The sequence below is a fragment of the Pseudorasbora parva genome, chromosome 1, assembly GCF_024679245.1.
Source record: "Pseudorasbora parva isolate DD20220531a chromosome 1, ASM2467924v1, whole genome shotgun sequence".
Classification (NCBI taxonomy): Eukaryota; Metazoa; Chordata; class Actinopteri; order Cypriniformes; family Gobionidae; genus Pseudorasbora; species Pseudorasbora parva.
The window spans coordinates 28778498-28802266 of record NC_090172.1 but is presented as its reverse complement, the minus strand read 5'-3'; the positions used below and the strand labels follow the sequence as shown (position 1 = coordinate 28802266).

General features: G+C 37.0%; 1 protein-coding gene across 1 annotated transcript in view; it reads right to left on the bottom strand.

Moving 5' to 3' along the window:
* Nucleotides 1-23769, bottom strand: part of si:ch211-186j3.6 (neural-cadherin) — a 309028-nt gene that overhangs the window by 174402 nt on the left and 110857 nt on the right. The window contains exons 2-4 of the mRNA XM_067437563.1: nucleotides 15080-15277; nucleotides 12135-12360; nucleotides 8277-8481 (exon numbers count right to left, since the gene is read on the bottom strand). Of these exons, the coding sequence (XP_067293664.1) occupies nucleotides 8277-8481; nucleotides 12135-12360; nucleotides 15080-15277 (629 nt within the window). The remainder of the gene's footprint in view (nucleotides 1-8276; nucleotides 8482-12134; nucleotides 12361-15079; nucleotides 15278-23769) is intronic.

Genomic DNA, 23769 nt, shown 5'->3' with positions numbered 1-23769 from the left:
GGAGAAAGTTAGCACATCACTGTGACTGTCCCCAGTGTTTCCTAGAGTCAAGAGGGCTGCTGTTTCAAGAACGCCTTTTCAAAAAAGCTCCTTTTAACGAGAATAAAAACACATTTACTATTAATCTTTATACTTCATCCTGTTTTATCTTGGCACTTTCTCACTGAAAATGAGTTGGTGTCAAGAAGTTATGTTCAGACATAAGCAATCATCTGTGGCTGAAAATGCAGTGAAATGTAGTGAAGAATCAAACACAAAAGGACAAATGTCCTCCAATATCACATGGAGCTCTTTCCCGATATGTTTCAAAACCATCAGGGAAGCTGAAAGAGGCACCTAATGCCTCCCATAAGACAGAATTAAGCCGAAAGTTGCTGTCTGGAGGAGGAAAAACACTTTTTGAGTGCTTTTTTTCCCTGACACTGTTGCTAAAGCTTCCTGGCAGTTGCTAAGTGACTTTAATAACCTACTCACAGAGACTGGAAATAGACAGACCTAGTCAGAAATGGTCAAAATTGTGACAACAGTTCATAGTCTACAATGTTTCTCATATATCTAACTCTAAGAGAGGCCATAAACCAAAAATCACATGAAATAAAATGCCTTTATATAAGAACAGCAAAGCAGAAGGGTCCCTGAGGGAAAGGTTTGGTATCTCAGTAAATGTATCTCAGATACTGTATCAGAAAAGAGATCTGATATGGCTGATGCAGTTTGGGAATACAAATATGATTCAATTTAAGCCATATTAGCAATCTGCAGGGGAGTTATCATCTGTCCAGGAGTTTGTAAATATTTGATAAATAGCAATCAATACTATCAAGGACAGATTCAATTGATCAAAAGAAACAGTTAAAAAAGCAGAAGAATTTCTTTTTTTCATCAAAGAACCCAGAAGAAATTTCACAAAATTATGAAGCAGCACAACTGTTTTAAACACTGATAATAATAAGAAATGTTTATTTGTTTATTAATCAATAAATCAGCATATTAGAATCATTGTGAAGGATTGTGCAGTGACACTGAAGACTGAAGTAATGATGCTGAAAATTCAGCCTTTCCATCACAGGAATTAATTACATATTAAAACACAGTATATTAAAATAGAAAACAGCTAATTAAATTGTAATAATTTTCACAATAATACTTTTTACTGTGTGATCAAATAAAACCTTGGTGAGAAGAAGAAACTTCTTTTAAAAATATTAAGATATAGCGACCACACATTTTACATAATTTAAATTCAGATTGATTCACTAATGAATCATTAAAACTTATTTGTGAACTGACTTAATCATTAAAATAAAAAAACTGCATGCAAGTTTTATTCTAGACAAGCAATTTTAGGAGATAATTTGGAATTAGGGCTGGGTAATATGAAAATAAAAATGTATATCTCGATATTGTCACATTTTTACGATATTCAATATATATCTTGATATCTTTGCAAGTGCTTTTAAATAATGGACAAAAAAAAAAAAAAACACACAAAAAAAAAACATGATTTTCTTTTGCCCCCGTTAAAACAACAAAAACTATTTAGATTAAATTAAATAGAAAATATTTACATTTAGTGAACTGGTTGGGATGACCAAAATCTTATTTCTAGATACGAGTAATATATTTTTTTATTTACTTTTATAATTACAATATAAATATTCAATTTTATCTTTGTTTTTAAAAATAAGCAAAACATGCAAATTATAAACAATATGACAAAAACAGCTACATTAGGTCCATTTAACAGTAGCAGTGAAGAAAGAAAAAATAAATAAATATTAAAGTTATTTAGCTAACCATGAGGTGTTTTTCTATTTTCCATTGTTGCTTGATTAACGTTAATCACACAGAATATTAGGTCTGGCTTAAGACCTGCATGGATCCAGTTACCTCAATTGTTTACGTGCACTAAAGACATCTCTGTGTTTATCTGACCACTCGCCAGGATGTGCATTTTTATATATTTTTGATCATTCAAAACCCAAACCCAATAATCCGCCAAAGAACTGAATCGCGATCGCAAGTTGTCTGCAAGTCCGGTGTCATGACAAATCCTGTCCACTTATGAAATTGTGTCCGCAAGGACCCCCAGAGCGATTCTATTGGCTGAAAGAAATTTTAATAGGTAATCTGTTCAGAGCCTGATTACAATTCTTACAAAATCGCGTTTTAATTTTTGCTGTATAAATTGTGTTAAAATAGTCTTGAATGTCTTACAAATCATATGTTTCATACAGTAGTAGTATATAACTGAAGCTATAAGTGCTTATATAAGTATATAAGATATATAAAAGCATATCTCGTATATAATCTATTTATTTTGTGCACCTGTTCTGTATATTGCAGTTTTTTTTTTAAGTCTTTATTATTTACATTATAGGTATATTACTATGTCATGATTTTGTATTGTTACTTAGTTTATCAGTAGAAATAATTCAGCCTGTTTTTGCTCCCATTATAGCAATCAATTACATATTTCAAATAAATGTGTTGCGTGTGTGTGTACTTAGTATGGCAATGAATTCATAGTTTATTTTTAAACAATTGCTTGTCCAGAACCATGTATAACAACTTTTGATCAGGCATTTCAAACCGCTACCAGCGGACACAATTTCACAGGCTGACAGGATTTGTCATGAAACCGGCAGCGTGAGCACGTCCCGCTCTGTTCTTTATTCTCTTATGCGCGCATGTTTCTGCATCTTTCTTTGTCATGCTCTGCGTCTGCGCATATTTAACTCTTCTGGTTCCAATGTTTAGTGAACTGTGGTAGCAGACCTCTGCACTATCTGTGTTATCTGGTAACATTCTTTGGGAAAGTATTCTTGAATTTGAATTTAAAGTTTAGATCGTCGTCCAAATTATTGTGATATCATCGCTAATATTCGATATATCGCCCAGACCTATATGCAATAAAGACGTTTTAATTACTTTTTCATATTTTTTTATATCTGTGAAACCATAATAACTGTGACTAAATGCAACACAATTATTGGTTCAAAAGCCTGTTCATTTTGCACATTGGTAAACTGGCCTTTAAAAAAAAAAATGTATTCTGTTGTCTGAGGTCAACTAATGACGTTTGTGTGGTTTTTACATTCAAAAACATCATAACTAATAATTAATCTCAATGGGTTCTACACTGCTATTTTCTACACTGGTTGTGAGGCTCTCTCCAAAACGCTGGGTTTTGATGGTCGTGCCCACTGGAGACAACGCCCACAGCTAGGATTGGAGAAGATTTGCAAATTTAATGAGCTACAGCTCCTGTCATATATCTATGCCCCTGTCAGATCAGTTCAGTTCACACGAGGGAGGGATTGTTTTGAAAGCGGCAACTGGAATGATTCAAGTAGGTCTTTATCAAACAAACACAATGATTAATTTCTCATCCACCCGCGATTGATTGGACTATTATTTTTGTATTACATAGCCCGATCGTTCGATATAAGTGCAAACCGTGCGCACGCATACACACATGGGCTTGACCTTCAAATGTTAAGTCAAGAGAGAGAGAATAGCTCAGAACAAGAAAGAAACATTACGAGATTCATCGGCCTGCCGACAGGCTTATGCTTTGGTAGCCCGTCTACATAGCCCGGGGACGTTGGGCTTTGCGAGCCCTGGCCCATACATGTCTGAGTCCAGACATGCTTATTATTCGGTAGAGGCGGTGTTTCGTCAGTCGATGACATCAAGATCCGAACACGATTGTTTTCTGGGCCAAAAAGCTTTTCTTTGACTAACAAGAACTTTTCAGCTCTGAGACTTACAGGATATTCGTATATTACCATGACCTTTTATATACCATGGTAATATAAGAATATTCTGTTGCAATATTTGTTGCAATATTGTCCTGTTTAACACTGTAAAGCTGCTTTGAAACAATCGTCACTGTAAAAGCGCTATATAAAGTTGATTGATTGATTGTTATCAAAAGCTCAAGTGAAAGTTGATTTCTCAATTCATCACCCCTTTAATGAAGCCAATATAAACTTTGTTTTGTTTTGTTTGTTTGTTGTAACTGGTCTACATGCCCTCTTGCTCCCCATCTGCAGTTAGACACACTGTGCCATGTATTGTTTTGTGACATTCCCTAGCTAATAGCTGGGATCTTGGCTGGCCTGCCTCAGGCCAGGACAGATGTATGGATCATTGAGCAGCCAAATCAAGTCATGATGAGGGGAGACTACATCCTCAAGGGGAATGTTACTGTAAAAGGCATGAACAGGCCTGCTTGGTATCTCTTTGATTTCAGCTGAATATATTTGCCCTTACATTTTCCACAGTGCCACAACCCATTCTTTTTTCATTTTTTTTTTTTAAGTGAACATAATTTCAGTGGAAGAAATAAATAATTTCACTAGTATCATCAGTGTGTCTTAATTAAAGGACAACTTGAAATGATATTTACACTGTGTTTACACTGAAAATGTAGTCTAATACTTATTTATCTTTCTTTTTTTCTGTAATATTTGCAATCTTGAATAGCAAAAACATCTCGGATTATGACTATACCCCTTGTTCCCTGAGAAGGGAATGAAACACTACGTCGTAAGAACGAAGACCGTTAAGAATGTGAAGTCTCCATTCCCCGGGCCTCAGCCCCTGTCTCTATAGGAAGTCTGCTCCCTGGTTCTGGTCACTTGGTACGTTGGTACATACATCACTCTCAGAGATAACAGCTTTCTCTGGGACCACAGGAAGATTTGATACACCAGTTTGCATTGAGGGCACAATCTTAGTCCCCCTTGACAATTCACATATGTGACCACCGACAAATTGTCTGTACGTATCAGGACATGTTGACCCTTGAGGTCTGGTAGAAAGCTCTTCAGAGCTTCGAAGACCACCAGAATTTCCAGACAATTCATATGCTAAGAGGCATTCTGGGCCTGCCACCGACCTCTCAAAAAGCGGGCGTCCATGACGGTGCACCAACCCGTGAGAGATGGGTCAGTCTAAACGATTTATCAGTGACATGACGCTCCCAGCAGTGGTCCTCGGGACAAATCCAAGGTTTCTTCCATATGGCCAGAGCCCGAAGGCATCTGCACGTGACTCCGATCATATGAAATTGATTCCACTTCGGGGAAACCCCTTGGCTTTCAACCACCACTTTAGGGGCCTCATGTGTAGAAGGCCAAATTGTATTATGTTGGACGCAGCTGCCATGAGTCCCAGCAGTCTTTGAAACAGTTTTAAAGTGATGTTGTGGCCTAGCTTTATTTTGGAAACCATCGCCCATATGGACTCAATCCGTGTGGGACACATTTGTGCCTGCATCATCGTAGAGTCCCAAACCACTCCCAGACCTGTAATTTTCTGGGAAGGTGTCACCACACACTTTTTCGAGTCTCAACCCCAATTTTCGAATATGACCATGGACGACATCTCAATGCCGAACTGTTATATCTTGTGACTAGGCCAATATGAGAAGTCATCCATGTAATTGATGCCCTGGAATCTTAGTGGATGCAGACCTGAATCCATCCAGAACACCCCACTGAACTTCGGGGGGATCTGACCGAAATGCAATTTGTACCCCTTTTCTAAAATCGGCAGAACCCATTGAGATATATTCGACAGGCCATACCATGAAGGAAAATATTCTACTAAGGGATTCAGCCTCTCAAAGCCGACCTCAGGTGTTCTTAAAGTATTGCTCCTGACCTGTATTAAAAGACGGACAGGAAGAAGTCGAGGACAAGTTTTAGTGTTCTGCCGCATTCGCTGCACAGTTGCAAGTTTGTAAGGTGGCTGGATCAGCATGCGTTAACTGGAAATTGTTGTGGCCCGAAGCGTATTAGGCGGCACGATTACCAAATCGATTTCCAGAGAGCTCCATGGAAGAAATTACCTCAATCGTTCCTACGTGGAAGGGACAGCCCTCAGAGGTCCTACCATGGTTAGGACCCCTTTCCTGAAGCCTTCCTTTGTTCATGCACCGCCTCTGCTGCTGATAGCCCTGAGGGGGAGCCCTAGAGGTAACGCTCTCTTTTTGCGCCTGTCTATACGAGGAGCCTGTGGATGGCTGCGGCTGCCCGCAAGAATTTTTTTTTTATGTCGATCGGCAAGGAAGATATTGCTTAAAAGCTACATACTGTTTCTTCGACTCCTGAAACCTATCTACAACTGTCTCAATAGCACTGCCAAATAGGCCAGAAGGCAAAATTGGGGCATCAAGAAGGAATGATTTGTCTTTCTCCTGGATCCCCGACAGATTCAACCATAAATGCCTCTATGTGGTTACTAGTGTGTACATGGAGAGGCCAATGGAATGGGCCGAATCCTTCGTAACACGGAGAGACAGGTCTGCAGCTTTACGAAGCTCTGCAATATCTTCGGGCGTGGACCTGTCGCCTTCATCAAGATCTTTAAGAAGGTTGATCTGGTATGCTTAAAAAATAGCCATGGTTTGTAAGCAAGCACAACCCTGACCTGCAGCAACATATGCTCTGCCCACCAAAACTGATGTGTCACTGCATGGGGAGGGGAGCATCAGAGCTGGCGGATGATGACCGAGAATGTGCCGCAGTAGTCTCAATCTCATCAGACCAACTCTCTCTGCGAACCTCATGATCTGAGCCGCCACCTGAACCATGGGGAAAGTGTGCCTGGCCAGTTTCATCGAACAAATGCCAGGCCGGATTGCAGCACTCTTAAAAGCAGCTTTTCACATTCATCACAGGCAGCTCTCCCAAACAGTGTACACATAGCTGACGTGTGTCCCCACACTGATATATCTAGGGCGGGGATCCACACATTGCTTAAACTGTTCACTCGCCATGATATATATTATTTTTCTTTTGTGACAGACAACACCAATAAAGGGTACAACAACAGAGAGTGCTTTGCCAAAGAGAAAAAAAGTTAGCACTTTTGTGAACTGAAGTCCCTTTGTAGCTTCTGGTTATGCCGTTGCATGCTACGTCATGACACAAAACCAATCAGGATTGGCTTAGTTTCATTCATACTTCAATGACTACATCTCAAAAGAGTCATTCTTACGACGCAGTGCAAGTTCCCTCAAAAGTGAACATTACATTCAATAATTCTAGATAAATCTTCAACACTTTAAACACAAACCTCAACCACATGGGAAATCAACAAATATAAATAAACTGATGGTTGTTAACATGCCCAAACAACAATAAACAATAATGATACAAAAACATAAATAAAGGCATCAAGTGGTAAAACAATAAGATTATAACACTAACCGCATCATTTATTCATGCTGCTATGCTGGAAGTTGTTGTTCAGACAACTGTATTTGGCTAGTTGGGACAACATTTATGGGATTTATGTTGGTCTGACATGCAATAACTTTTTTAAATTTTTTACAAAGATTCACATAGACCATAGTAGCTATGACCCCTCATTCAAAATAAAAATGTCTATCTATCATCTATCAAGCTAGCTAGCTTGCTAGCTATCCCTTCCAGCTTATTGATTTTTTTGCATAAATAAAAAATGACTGGATGGAGAGCCAAAAGTATTCAGGTATCTGAAATCATGCAATTATAATTCTGTGGACGAGTGAATAACATGAATCATATACCTTCAAACTATCAGTTCTGATGAACAATCAAAAAGTGTATTATCTTTAATCATTGTTCATTGACAATCAATGAATCGTTCTCCATATATATTCTTTCACCGCTTTTTAAATTATTGTTTGTTTTTTTACTTTATTTCTTGCTATACAACCACATATAGCAACATATTGAGACAATACAATTTTTGAAATAAATAAGATACAGAATAAAGGAGCTTAAATACTCTAATTAGAGTTTATATACTCTAATTGGAGCTAGGTTTTTGCCCATAGACTACCTAATTAATACATTTTCACTACTATACATTTCATTTTGAGCAAATACGTCTCATATGTCACAAATTACATTTTACTCTTGAAGTAATGAAGTTAGTCTAGAGCACCAAGAGATAATGAACCATTTTGTAGTGAGGTCACTCTCTGAACAGTGCTGGATTAACATCAGCTGCACATACAGACAATGTATAACAATGTATAAAAACGATGAGAAACATGGAAATTAGTATAAATTACTATACATTTTCCTTCCTGCATCCCCAGACAGAATCCAATTTGTTGTACTTTATAATCTGGTTTGTTTTGTGACAGAATGTTATTAAAGAGAGCACCATCTATCAAATATCTAATATAACTCACATATAAAAATTCATTAAGAACCATAGTTACAAAACAACACATTGGCATAATCATTGTCCCAGTCTGACTGTGCACTTACCTCAGCAGCACTACTGAGACTGTCCTGATCCTCACTGGCCCTCACTAGCAGCAAGTAGCGGTGCTGGTCGCTCTCATAGTCTATAGTACGGGTCAGGCTGATCTCCCCAGTCTCTGACTGGATGCTGAAAAGACTGCTGGGATTGATGAGCAGACTGTAAGTTACTGGCTGTTTTTGGAAGGACATTGCTGGAGTGACTAGGAAGCTGGATGAGAAAAGACACAGAGAGAGAAAAAGACAACCTGATTGAATATAATATTCATTATGGTCTTCTATAAGTGAGCAAAAAAAGAAAAAAGAAGGAAACCCAGGTTACCAAGGTAAAGTTAGAAGTTTTCCATGGACTTTTGCACTAATATGTACATACTGTGTGCGGAAAGTTTCATTCATACCAACCTCCAGGGTGAAGGCAGTATAACTTCACCAACATTTAGCTATATTCACTGAGAAAATGACTGCGGGTGTAGAGGATTGTTAGTTTAAGAAATAATGTAAAGTTAAATGGTACAACAGACTCGCTACGGGCTCAATGATCTTGTGTAAAGGCAGACTAAACAATTCATTACAGTATCTCTGCTGGTTTTCAGATACATACAGAGAAAAATAAAATAATTAATGAAAAAAGCAAGCAGGAATTGAAAGCTTAATTTTCCCTTTTTTAGATATCTCTCACTTTTCATCAAAGTTGCATCTGTCTGATGACTTTTATTATCACTTTTTTTCTCATTTTTTCGGTTCTACATCACTAGAAAAGACATTTGCATGCCAATGTTGTATGTGGTCCGCTCGCAAACAACTTGACCTGCCCTCAAACTGCATTTTTCTGACAACTGTTTCTCAAATATTAACACGGAAGTTAGTTTTGAATTCAGCGTGGGATTTGCAAAACTCTTGCATACACTTATGCTGATGGTGAGGAACTACAGCTGCAGCATCTCATAATGTATCTCAAACTGAGTAGTGTATCACTGAGAAACGTCCTGCTCATGTTGTCCTTGCGATGGAGATTAGTTCTTCCAATGTTTCATCATCGGACTCAAGCTCGGATTTCATCCAAATTGACTTCATCATTATCTTTTTTTACAGTGTGTACAATCACTGAGCTTCAGGAAGCCTTTGGACAGAGCTGAAATTCAGTTATGGTAATGACCGTTTAGTTTTCAAAATGCGCTGTATGCTGTAGACCAATCACAAAATACTGGGCCGCCTGGCCAATCAGAGTAGAGTAGCTTGTGGAAAAAGAGGGATTTAGCGAGTCTGATTCATCCATCAAGTAATTTGGGAATCATTTAAAAATGTTATGATGTGCAAATCGACACAAACTTGTGACGATGCAAGTCGGTTGAGATGTTAAACGAATCACGATACATGTTTTAAACAGCAGGATAATGTGACTTCACTTTACAGGCACGATAGCAAAGAGCATGTTTTAGCTAACATTACAGACTGTGTGTGCACACAGGAGCTGAAATAAACAAATGTTTTCAGTTAATTCATTTCAAAGTTGGTCGCAAGCACACCTGTTTAAGTACCACAGTAAGAGGCTTCAGTCACCTCCGTCTGCATGTAAAAGATAATAGGCCAAACCACACTGACCACCGGATTTGCAGCCCTACTCGTGGCGTCGAGGGCAACAATATGCATCAGTGTTTTCTCAGCAAAAGATAGTCAATTAATTCGGGCCCTTTCTCATCAAGAGAAAGACCAGTGCAAGTATGTATTCCACAGACTAAAGGAGAAATCTGTGCAGTTGCAGGTGTTGCAGGAACTAGGTGTTGCATTTATTTGATCTCTTTCTCTAAATGTGTACATGGATTTCTTTTTTCTTTTAATAATTTGTTGGTTATTATGGCATATTTATCTAAATGTGTTTTGTTTTTTTGTTTTTTCTAACTCTTGCAAGTGTAATGATACAAATTATAATAGGACATTGCCTTTATAACAATGTTAAACCCCTGTCAACTGTTGTTGTAATTAAACCTAGCCTTTTTTTATTTCTGCTCTTCCTCAGTGCGTGAGGGTGAAGATGCTGAAACAACCTCCTCCCAAGAAAAAAACACTAGAAGATCTGCTTGAAGGGATTTTTTGAGGAAATGTTTTACATTTTCAATTGAGTTATTATCAAATATGCAGAATTTTGTCTGAGAGATTGTCTTGTACTTTATAATTTGTCTTAAATCTCATTTAGATAAAAAAAGAAATCGTGAGAAAATACGTAGAGAAAACAATCGCATCCTGAGTTGAGTGAAATGTTATATGTGTGCAATGTATATTGTGAGAAAATGAAAGTGTTTGCCATTTGATGCATGTAAAATTGTGATATATCTGTAATTGTTTAACCATAAATGATATATTATTTATTTTGTTCATTCTGCTTCATCACCGATCGTGACATGCCGTGTTGTTAAGTGATGTATTCAGTTGCATGAAATATGCTTTCACACATTTTTTGATTTGGAATATTATTATTATTATTATTATTATTATTATTATTATTATTATTATTATTATTATTATTATTATTATTATTATTATTATTATTATTATTATTATTATTATTATTAACACTAGCCAATAGCCTATATAATATATGACATTTTTTATATAAACATGTAACTTAAAACTTGAAGAAATAAAGGATTCTTTTTAACATGCATTTCTCAAAAACTGTCTGTTAAATTATATCATTCATTTATGGGAGCTTTTCATTTTATAATTTGCAATTTTTCAGTTTCTTGATACATTCAGAACATAGAAAATAAAGGCAACATTATGATAATCACACAGTCAAGCAGTCAAGATTGACATAAATGTATTTTTGTAATCCCAAAGAAGCTTAACGGTAGACAGGCAGATGAACAAAGGTAAATGTGACTTTCCTTTCAGGTACTGTGGTTATTACAACTCCATTCCCACTGGCAGAGTTTTCCTGTTGGCTTGGACTGCCTTAGCTGTCTGGCAGAGATCAGAATGTTTGGTAATAAGATTAACGTCACCCCCCTTTTTGTGCCGTGAGCAAATAAATACTTATCCTTACATTAGTTAGTTAACCATATTTTTGTGTTCATAGCTATAGATGAAGCCAACTAGATGCAGTAAGATTTTGCTTCCATTGCCAAGCCAAGTTTATTGAAAGCAATGATATAGTGGAATCACAGGTGTGAATGAGAAAAATAATATACCGCAGCTTGCAATGCATATTTAATGACATGCAGCTGCCATAAATGGATCCAGTAAGCACTTATTCCACATGGATTTAGGATAATTTTCTACAAGGCAATGCCTGATTTAATACATCTGTGTAGGGCAGCGCTAATCATGCTTCCCTGTAGCAGCATCAAGCAAGTCATTTCACAGTGACTCATCTAATGTCAAAGGGCTACACAATTAACACTGACTGTACAAAGACAAAATAATTAAGGGTCTATTTGTCACCTATATGTAAGAGCGAAATAATAAATAAATTAAACTACAAAGAAAAAAATGGAGGCTTTTATCGTATATATTACCTGGTTAACCTCTGGGGGCTGCCTATACGAGCAAAACAAAGTTCTGATGTTCATGCATCTTTAATGCATGCTGTACGCTGACATAGTCAAAGATCATTATTTCATGAATTTTGCATAGTGTAGTACACGATGACTCACACAAGCTACGCTCCAGTGAGAAGCAGAGGGCGCGGGATGGCTGTAAGTGCAGTGTGATCCTGTTTCTATTTGTTACCCTGATGGATAAGCAGTGTTCTCACAGCATGGGAGATGCATTTAGGGCGTGCTAGAATTACACTATGGAAATAAGATTTGCTGCATTTACGAGATTGGGTGTGTGTTTATGCCTGCACGTTATGGCTTTACTCACGGTTGTCCTTCTGGTGTGTTCTCTGGTATGGAAATTGTATAAGACACATTGGTGAACTGAGGAGCTCTGGGACCTGCGATGACGGACACCACGGCGGGAGGACTGCGGCTGCCCTGCCGGTCGGCAGCCACCACCGTTAGTAGGTATTCTCTGTCTCTCTGCAGGGGGAGGCCTGTCGTCCGCACGTGACCGTTCTTCCTGTCCACCTCAAATCTCCCGTCACCTCCTGTTGAATATCAGAACTTATCAACCTCACAGAACTAAAAATGTGTTTTTTTTAATGTAAATATATTGATCACATGCATGTTGTTGCTGTTGAGCGGAAACCTTATATGTCCAAAACCATTACTTTTCAGGAAAAGTGTTTGTAAATAATCAAACACTATGCTGTCAAAGTTCATATTGTGGGGCTTTATATATGGTTAGACATGTGCATGTGCATATTTTATAAACTTATGTGGGCACAAATTTTTTTATCTGTCATTTGGACAAAATCCCATGTTATAAAAAATGAAGAGCCACACAAAGTCTATTTAAGACATTTTATATAGACAGTGAGTTTCTTTAGTAAAGAACATCCTGTATTTATTCAAACAAACTGTTCTTTATTTATCTCATGCTTATCTCAGCTTCTCATGCTCAGTGCAATGAAAGTGTAGAAAAGTGTTTTCTTCTGGTTTAACTGTTAATTTAAATTTCTGTTGTTTCTGATGTTAAACTTAAGTTATATTATTGGTCTTTAGTTGTAAAAAGTAGCCTACGTTAAGTAATGTATAGACCAATTTATTTTAATTTACACATTTTAATTTACATGACAAGAAAATATATGTATAAACATATATACATGTGTATAATGTATAACTTGCATTATAAAAATAAACAATGTAGACTACAGAAAAAACACTTCGTTTTTATTCAGCCTATGTTTCAAGTTAACAAAAAATGAACAATAGACAGCAATTTCTTAGTTTAATTTACAAATAACTTGACTAAAAAATAATAATAGGCTGCTAATAATAATTTAGCCTATATAAATTGTTCTGTGCTGGCCCTGACTTTACATTCAGCCGTTGGAGGAGACTTTCGGTAATGGACCGTCATCAGTGAGCGACATTCATTCATTCAAATAAAAAACGTTATTTTGCAGAACCGCTAAGTCAGCAGTTTTCGTTTGTTTGCATTTTGTCTTATAATTTTGAGTGACAGATGTCGCATTTGATTTAGCCTATTTTTGTGACATTTTTTAGTTACAGTGTTGACAGTGGGCTATGATAAGAAAAATAAATGATTGCACGGACATCCTATCCCCAGTGTCTTTCTTTCTGTGAGGGAAATTTAAAAGAGAGATGCTGGAAACAAAATCTAAATTTAGCTGGATCAGTCAGTTCGGGAATAAAATAATTTATAGCGGGTGAGCACAAAGTGAATTTTAAGCGTGAGCGGGATGGTGCGGTGCGAAATAGCGCGAGCGGGATGAAAATACAGCCCCTCGCAGATTTAATTTTAGCCTATTTAAAGAAAGTGTAAGAAAAAAATAAAATAAAGAAAGAAACAGCGAAAAGGGAAATAATGGACTGATATCTCTTCTTGAGAAAAATGTTGAGAAATAAATATAATTCATGCAAGTCAAAATTGGGAAATTAAAGTTTATCTTGGTTGCCAGTCCAAAACCAGTCCAATCCTGTAGTCACCAGTGTGCTATGAATTCTGGGATAGGGAAGGCTGTGAAGTTGTGGAAGGTTCCATCTGCTGTACCCTTCTATTGCCTGAGAAATGAAGGACGCATTTTGAAGTCGCTCATGAATTGCGGCAGCCTTTGTCGCGCCTCTATGATTCAATCGCACTTCAAATGTGGCCTTCAGAGGATCAGCCTTCACATTGGGACAGCCTTCGTAGTGCCGCTATGATGTAATCGCACTTCAAATGTGGTCTTCGAAGTGTGCACACTTCACTTTGAGACACAGCACATATCTTCATTCACAACAGAGGCAGAGTAGAGTTTGACGGACAGTTAAGGACCAAATGGAGTAATGCGGTTTAGTCACAAGCTGTTTTTAATACCTTTCATTGGTTAAATATTTGCAAAGCCCACAGACGTAAAAGGCCAAAAGTAATTATTTATGGAAAAAATAATAATAAAAATGTTTTTTGTAAGTTTCTGTCCAACAGCAACAATATATTATGATGGTTACACTTTATAAAAAGGTTCAATTGGTTCAAATTAATTACCAATATATTATATACCAAAGATACCTTTTTTTTCAGTGTATCAACTCACTAAATTAATATCAATATGAACGAATAATGAAGAATAGTATATTTATAAATTAACAAACCTTAATGAACAAATGCAATATATAAATATATATAAATTAATAAATAAAATAAATAAAATGATGTCATTTATTTCTGTAATGCTGAATTTTTAGCAGTGTTCAAGAAGTGGTGTTCATGAAACATATCAAGCATATCAAGTGACATGCTAACATTTGATCAATGTTTTGTAAATTCCGTTACAAGTCATTTACAAGTGATTAGTAAATAATTAACTAATGATTTATGAAACATAACTATGCGTTCATAAATGATTAATGAGAGATTTGTTAAATATTTTACTTATATTTAGTAGATTTAGTTATGAGTAATGTACAATTGATTAGTTAATGATGAACTAATGATTTACAAAACATGACTATGCATTTTATAAATGTTAATACATTGTTAAATTGTTACAGTTATTATAAAAATGGTTGTGTTACTTAATATTTTGGTTGAAACCTTGATACTTTTTCAGGATTCTGTGATGAACAGAGAGTTTTATTTGAAACAGACACAATATTTGTATTGACACCAATTTCATTAATCCTGGCTGAATACAAGGTCATTAATAAAAGTTAATTATATGCAAGATTTTATTAAGCAGGCAGATGGAAAAATCAGCTTACCATCTGACAGGAAAAATTCCACCTCTCCATTGATGCCCTCATCACCATCTCTGGCTTGAAGCTTGTAGACTAGTGAGTTTGGTGGGGCACTAGCAGAGACCACACTCAGGTAGGGGAACGGGACCATTGTCCATTCTGGGGCATTGTCATTGACATCCATCACCGTCAAATCCACTCTCACTGTATACCAGTCTGAACCTGTTAATCAGATATTCCATTAAATATTTTTTTCATTCATTCCAATAAATATGTTTTGAGAAATTTCTGTAATTATGAATATAACAAATCAAATAAAAACCAGAGAAGGCAAAGGACAAATAAACAAGCTATTTTGAAAGTGATGGAGAGGTTCATTTTTTTTAATTGGGCATTTTGCTTGGTATTTTCAGTTTGTGACACAGGACAACACACACACACACACACACACACACACACACACACACACACACACACACACACACACACACACACACACACACACACACACACACACACACACACACACACACACACACACAACAAAAACATGCATTGGCAATGGCCCCACACGACTGTGTCATGATATGGGTTTCTTCACAGCATGTCCTCAGAGCAGTTTTATAAACTTTTTTTTAGTTTTGATGTTTATTTTCCACAAAAAAGTAAGCAAAAAAACATCACAGATGTAGAGAAGCATTTACATGCAAGTTGGAGAGAATGGCAGATACTAATGAGTGGAGTGTTTTCCTCATGGCGGCGCTTGCTACGTTTAGCTGCTGCGTCGCCTCATTAAACATTCCTTCCTTATCACAATCATCGCCTTGCAAAGCAACAGAACTGAAAACAGTTTCAGCACACATTTATGGACGACCCGGTATCATCATGGAAATGCATCAACGAGAAAGCTAAAGGACAAAAAGAAAGAAAAAACGTGTCAGCCATAAAACAGACACAACCCCGCTGGTGTCTTGTCTCCTTTGTGTAACTTTTCAGACTTGTTAAATCGCCCCTTCAAACGCATCTCCCCATTTCCATTTATTTTGTTTTTTTCCTCTTTCTCACAAAATTCCTCCCTTGCTCTCACTTTTACCCTGGGAGAGGTATAAATAGTGGGCTGTCTGTTAGAAGATGTGTGGAGTGACAGAGTCACAGGCTCTTTGATTCCCCAGGTGATTGGCCCTTTCATTGCCTGTGACAGCACACCTGCTGCCTTACACTTTGCTGGGAGAGAGAGAGAGAGAGAGAGAGAGAGAGAGAGAGAGAGAGAGAGAGAGAGAGAGAGAGAGAGAGAGAGAGAGAGAGAGAGAGAGAGAGAGAGAGAGAGAGAGAGAGAGAGAGAGAGAGAGAGAGAGACTGAGCAACAGAAGTGAGTTTGTGAGGGAGGCTTAGAAAAAAGATTAACTTAAGCTCCAGGTTTGGATCAATTTAAAATGATTATTAATAATAGATTAATAGATAGAGGAGGTGGGCAAGTGAGAGCTATATCAAGAGAGAGAGAGAGGGGGGGAGGGGGGAATCAGGAATTTCTGAGCTAATCCAAGCTCACAACAGACACTATAGGCTGTATACATTACTTTTTTATGTATACAGAGCAAGTTGCTAATAACAAAACATGGTGTTGACATAACCACATCCAGAGCATGTATTCAAACTTCACAGGTCATTGTCTACAAGGCATTAAGTGATTCTTGACACTGAAATGGTAAAAAGAGATAAACATTAGACAATTTAGCTTTACAAATGGCCACAATCTTATAGCAAATCATACTAGCAGTAAGATATAGATATTTTTCCTATAATTTTCAGTATAATGTCGGATGTAGCATAAGCGTTTGAACTGTGATAGTGGTTCCAATTTATTGGTAAGTTGAATATGGAAGGTGGTCCACCGGAATTAGTTAATTTACTTTATACAGTTTTAAATATGGATATTTTTTTCCGTACAAAAACCCATCGATTCAGTCCAGAAGGCCTTTATTAACCTCCAGGAGCATTTGCATTATAATGGATGGATGCACATTTTTGCCCATCAAATTTTCGGCTCACATTTAATGCCTTTCAAGGCAATTCAGTAAAGCTTGGATTAGCCAGGGCATTTTTCAATATAACTCCAATTGTATTCGTCTGAAAGAAGAACATCATATACACCTATGGTTCATAGTAAAACATTTTTCACATTTTCTAATACATTTTTGGGTGAACTATCCCTTTATTTAAAGGGGGGGGTGAAAGGCTGTATCATGCATACTGAGCTTTTTACACTGTTAAAGACTTGGATTCCCATCCTAAACATAGACAAAGTTTCAAAAACTAATGTTGGACATTTGATAGAGTATTTCTGTGTCAAAAATACTCCTTCCGGTTTTTTCTCACAAGTTTCGGAGAGTTTTTTTCAAGTATGGCTCCGCTTGACGTCGATAGAGCGGAAGGTCCTTGTATGGGCCATATGCCCAACGCTGTGGACGGAATATTTGTGACACACTTTTGTGAGAGATTCACAAGGAATGAAGTGTGAGAGCTGTTTAATGTTTATCGCCTCCATGTTTGCATTAACTCCACTTAAGTAAGCTATCCCTATTTTTTTTTAATTTGGACACAAGGTACTCTGAATTTGGTTGCACTCGAATTGTGCCGCGATGCTTGTGAACAGGACTCGGGAGCACATTTGTTCAGAACAGCCCATTCATTTGTATATATAAATCTAATATATAACTATATATATATATATATATATATATATATATATATATATATATATATATATATATATATATATATATATATATATATATATATATATATATATATAAATCCCCGAAAATAAACTAAATTCAGGCCCTGAGTGAGCAAGAAGGAAGTGTAGGAAATGTATTCAGAAGGAAGCTGTGATGTTTATCTTTTTTGCATATCGCTGATGGCCCTTTGGCTCTGGCAGGGCATTTATCCATCTATCAGAGCTCCAGAGAGGCCTTCACCATCACCAGCCCCCTCGTTCTCCCTCTAGGCCTGAGTCTATCCATCTCTCACACTGGGACTGCTTCTGACTGGCAGGTCATGTTGAGCAGCTCCTCAAACAGGTACCCTGATGCTCTCACTGTGATTATGAGAGCATTCAGGGTGAACAAAACAGTTCTGCGTTTTTAACTAAATAGAGTGTACTGTGCGTCTCTGTTGGGTTGAGAGTTCATGCGCCTTGTGTCTGAGTATATGCTTTAAAAACAAGTTGCTATAAATTCAGTGAAGATTATAAACCAGTTTTCTTCTGTTTTGGCAGAAGTTATACCATACAATGTTAGAAATGTGTCAACCTGTAGCGGAGATCTGCAGTGTAATAAACAAATTTGACCAGAAGCAGAAATCTGTAAGATTTATTGTAGATAGACCCTATTGTCAACATAGTTGCCAATACTGTTAAAGGAGAAATTTGGAATGTATTTTTGGTTTTCACTCATGCGGTTTGCCAGATTGAAACACGCAATGTGAACAAATACAATTGACAATGCAAGGTGACGAGCCAAGTTGATGTGTTGATTCATCCATCTTTTATATGTCTCTGGTCATTGAGCTTTTTAGAATGATACCAAGGCTTCCAGGCTCGGTAATCTGCTATCTCTGACCCAGTTCATTTGATGGCTTCCATGGCTGTAATACACTGTTTTCTTTTACCAATTTACAATCCAGGGTGTCAAAATACTATTGGGTAAATTCAGGAAAGTAACTAGGATTGGAAGACATGGGGCTTAGCCCCAGGGTATTTGCAACTTGCGTTTGCAAAATCATGTGTTTTGCTTGTTCACTCTAGACTACAGTTTTCCATAGCAAACCAAAGAAAACGTAACTAAAGGTAAGCAGGTTATTAAAAACAACTTACAATGTCACTCTATATCATGATTCATGACACTTACCATTCTTCCTTTCACCAATAGTGAGTTCAGACCAAACTCAATTCCTTTATTCCGATTACTTTATATTTATGTAGCCTTTAGATATAAGTGGCAAAACATTTAAACATATGTTATAGTCAATGTTAAAAATCACAAACATTACAATAGACAAAAAACCTTGTCTTTTATTTTGTAAATCTGTTTTTATTATTATTATTATTATTATTATTATTATTATTATTATATTTTTTTTTTTTTTTTTTTTTTTTTTTTTTAATTATTATTTTTTTACAAGAAATCCAACAGGTCATAATGTTTTCCACCTCCAAGAAAGGTGGAAGGACAAGTGCTATTATGTCTCCTTATTTAGCTAAATGCCAGGTATGATGTTGTTTTCACTGCTTTAAAAAAAGTCTCATGATGACTTTAAAACTTTTTTTTTTTAAGACTTTAAAAAATTATAAATTCTATTCAATTGATATGCGTCTCTGGTGAAATTACTAGATTTTCGCGTCAACACGTTTATTTTAATGAGAACATTGCGCTGTCACTTTAATTAAGCGCATCCAACACAGCAAAAAATAGCCTCAGTGCGGAAACGATCACCTCACTGGTCTATACGCACCGCTCCCGAATGGTTCGCCGGACCGCATCTGCATGTAGTGTGAAAGCTGTAATCCGTTAACATGGGTAAAAAACAACAACAACAACAAACAACAAACAAAAAATGCACCACATATGCACTGCAAACGGAGTATGTGAAACAGGCGTCACTTGTAGCAGCACTCCGGTCTGCAAGTAACGCCTGCAAGTCACACCAATGCAACGAGATGGTGCAGTATCACACTGTTAGCACAACGACTCTCTGTACTTCTGCTTTCGACTACTTTTGGTAGCTGGATATATATCATTTGTTGCGTCTAAATATGAATGAGGATACGGTTATTGATAAATCGAATTGTTACTGTTGTACTTATTATCATTTAGGGGGGGCTGAGGAAAATTTTGGGGTAGCTTCAAACCCCCTAAAATAGGCCTAACGACGTCTTGGACCCCCCACCCCCGTACATTCTGACAAGGAACGCACATTTCAAAGACTATTGAGAGAGGTCCAGTATTGGCCGCTTTGATGTTTATAATGGACGTGATTTTGTTTTGATTATGTTATAGATCAGCCACAGAACCTGCTGCATTGATATAGAATTCAAGACAGGATGTTTCATTGGTGTGGAATTGTGAATAATATCGGCTGTTTCTACTTCAAATGTAACTAATCCTTATTTATAATGAAATTTTTGTTTTGTTTTTTTGTTATGTTGTGTTGTTTAATGTTAGCAGTTTGATTGTACTGATGCCAGATTTATTAATGTGAATAATCTTATGTTTTTATGTCAAGTCTTGCTCCACCCGCCCACCCACATTGTTATATTTGTCACTACTGTTAAATAGACATTGTTTACATTTACATTCATTTTGAAGATGCTTTTTATCCAAAGACCTTTAACAATGAGATATTCCTTATTAAAGCTAAGTTGTTCAGCCAAGAGCAGTGAGTGTTTTCTTTGTCTTTTGTTTTTTGATCAACAGTAATGACACAGACAGCATCAGGTTTATTAAGCTGATGTCACTTTAAGAGCTGCCCTGGTCCAAGAATGAGGTTAAGTGTTGAAATTTGAGGGTGAATAAAGTCAAATGTGCATTTTACCCCCGCTGTACCCTACTCACGCTCTCTCTGAGAGACGGTGCTCTAGGTGCTCTCAGCCAAAGCTTGCACGCATAAAGCCGCCTCTCAAGCAGTTCACGAGTGTCAGATCAATGTATAAGATGTAACATTACATCTGACACATTGATCAAGTGTGTCAGATCAATGTGTCAGATGTAATGCAATGTATCTGAATATAATGCCATAGATCTAAACGTAATGCAACACTTTTACATGATTAGTTAACCATGAGAGCTACAATAGTAAAAATGTGCTAAACAAGAGAGAGAAATACTATTTAAAATGGAAAGATGTTAACAAATCACAGCAGTGGGTGTTTACACTATAGGGGAGAGGGCTAAAATGACAAATCTGTGAACTGTCTCAGATCTCAAGCTAAATACTTATATCACAGCGTGCAGCTCACTTGCCATGCAGACACGATATGCTGACGTGAAGGCATTTACTCATTTTGAATGGGTGAAGATGCAGTACCACTGAATCACTGTGAAATGACTTCTTATGGAACATTTTCAAATGACTGATTTGCTTTTATAGTCTTTTGTTTGGATTCATTTACTATCTAACCTACATGATATAGTGCATACATGATTTGTCAATCAAATAAATTCAGGCCCTGTAACTATAGGTTCCAGATTCACAGACAGAGAAAGACATGCATTAGAGATTAAAAATAATTATTTCACCTGGATTATTGGAAACAGATGGACGTTTAAAAACACCATTTTTGGGGTTTTATGAGAGAGAGAGAGAGAGAGAGAGAGAGAGAGAGAGAGAGAGAGAGAGAGAGAGAGAGAGAGAGAGAGAGAGAGAGAGAGAGAGAGAGAGAGAGAGAGAGAGAGAGAGAGAGACCGACCAACAAAACTAAAAACCAAAGCAAGTAGGCTAATAAGCAGAAAGCCGAAGAGCAACAATGTGGGATTAATACAATATACAGCACTTATACAGCACTATTGGAACGGCCCTGAGGTTGTTATGGAAACGGAATTAAAACCACACTCGGACAACAGGAAAGAGAAAACACAAGCTGCCAAATGACTGCATAAATCAATGCCATTAAAAGACAAGAATAGTGGTAAAAAATAGCTGTGGATCAAAGCCGCAACGAAAGAAAATTAATCAGCATTTAGAAACGGGGGAAAAAGGCCATCAAAAGCATTTAGCTTACCACCTGCTTTATGCTACTGAAACACATGCTCAAAAATCTGCTAGCTCATATGAATAACAACACACACACACACACACCATAGATCAGTACTTCTCAAAGTTCGGACTCCGCACCTGCCTCCATTTTGTATTTCAAGATCACTTATTGTGTAAGGATTAAAAGTGTAGATTTCCTACTTTGAAAAACTCATAGTAGTAAACTCGTAAATCTTTTAATTTAATTACATTTTTTTTTACAAAATGTAATGTTTTCCTGTGTGACATTGTCGGGACTATTAAGTTATACAAAGTGCATTACAAATGCAATTCATTAGGGGTGTGATGAGATCTCGAGAATGAAAGCTGTCTTTATTGTCATGACAGAATGTGAGCGTGTTAGAATATTGCAGTGTCCCGATTCACATACTTATACTACCACCTAAAAGTGCGTACTCTTCTTGTGAAGAAAAAGTACATACTTTTGAGTGTGTAGCAAAATATGCAAACTTTGGGCCATACTACTTAGTCACCTTTGACTCTGTCGTTTAGTTACGTGCATCCCATCTTTATGCTTAAACTGCTCTGTCAATCATCATCATCACAACTCAAATCCTACACATTCAATACAATTTCCTAGGCTACCATATCGGAGAGAAATGTAGTAACACATTGATCTGCCATCCGTGGGTCTTTAATGCAGGGTCTCTCCTCGTGTTTGCAGTTTTATTATAATGATGCATTTAAAAGTTAATGGCCAAACGTATCATTACAAAAGTTCTCAGTGCTGCTGCAGATGAAATATAATATGGATAACACAGAATAACTATATTTTCGTCAGGTTAAATACTGATATTGATCACTCAAGCCTCTTAATTTAATGGCAAGTTATAGGCAACCCGTGTTTTTCCAACTTTCAACCCGTGAAAGTTCCGTTTAACCCGTGACATCCTACCTGTGAACTCGTACTAGAACAATGTATGAGTTCTGACTTCACATAGCCTGCAAAACAACAATGGCAGCCCCTACGGATGCGGTGATTATGGAAGTCATACATTAAAAACCAAATCATTTATTAAAATAAGGTATTGCTCTAATGTTATTTATCCTCAAATGGTATGCATTATCAGCAGCTTTTCTAGCATTAGCTAGTTTTCAGTCCATTGAGTGCAAGAATAAATGAATATCAAATACGTTTCCAAATATACAAATTATGTCTGCGCTATTTTTTATCCACCATTTCCCTCAAATAAGCAAGGAGTAAGCACCTTCGGCGATAGAAATGATTGTAAATGAGAATAACATGTACGGTCCGCCATGCTTTTTTTTACATCTAGTTACCGCATTTCCTTGCGCTTAGGCAGTTTGGCGTGACTTTGCCTGGAATGCTACAAAGTCGTGAGTCATGCTTTGAAGTCTTAACTTGCAGGCTCAAAAACCTGCCTGGTACGCAGCATAAATATCTCTACTTAACCGTTGGACTCGCACATCCGTCATGTTTGTAGTTTTTTGAACACTTTTTATCCACATTTATAGTTCTAAACTAATCGAAGACCGACATCATGGCCATGGCGGAGGATTCATTGTGCAACAGAAATGCCAGACAAAAGTCTATTTTTAAATGCGTGTTCAGCACCACAACTAGATATTCATAGAGTATGCACAATCCCGAAAGTGAAAGTAAACACGAGAGTGCATTCAAACGCGGCTTCAATATTTGCCTACCGTTGTTTAAAAGCAGCTACCAGAGTATATGGATGTCTCTCAATATGAAAGCTATCTGTGTGTAGTTGTAACCATATCTTACCTCTGTATCATGCTTGAAGAAAAATCTGGTCTCTATTTGCACTTTGAAATTAATATTGAGTACTATGATTATGGTTGCACTTATTGTTTGTTTGCGGGAAGGAGTTCAGTTAGGAGGTCAAACGTTTTAAAAGTGAGCTCATAACTCATGTACA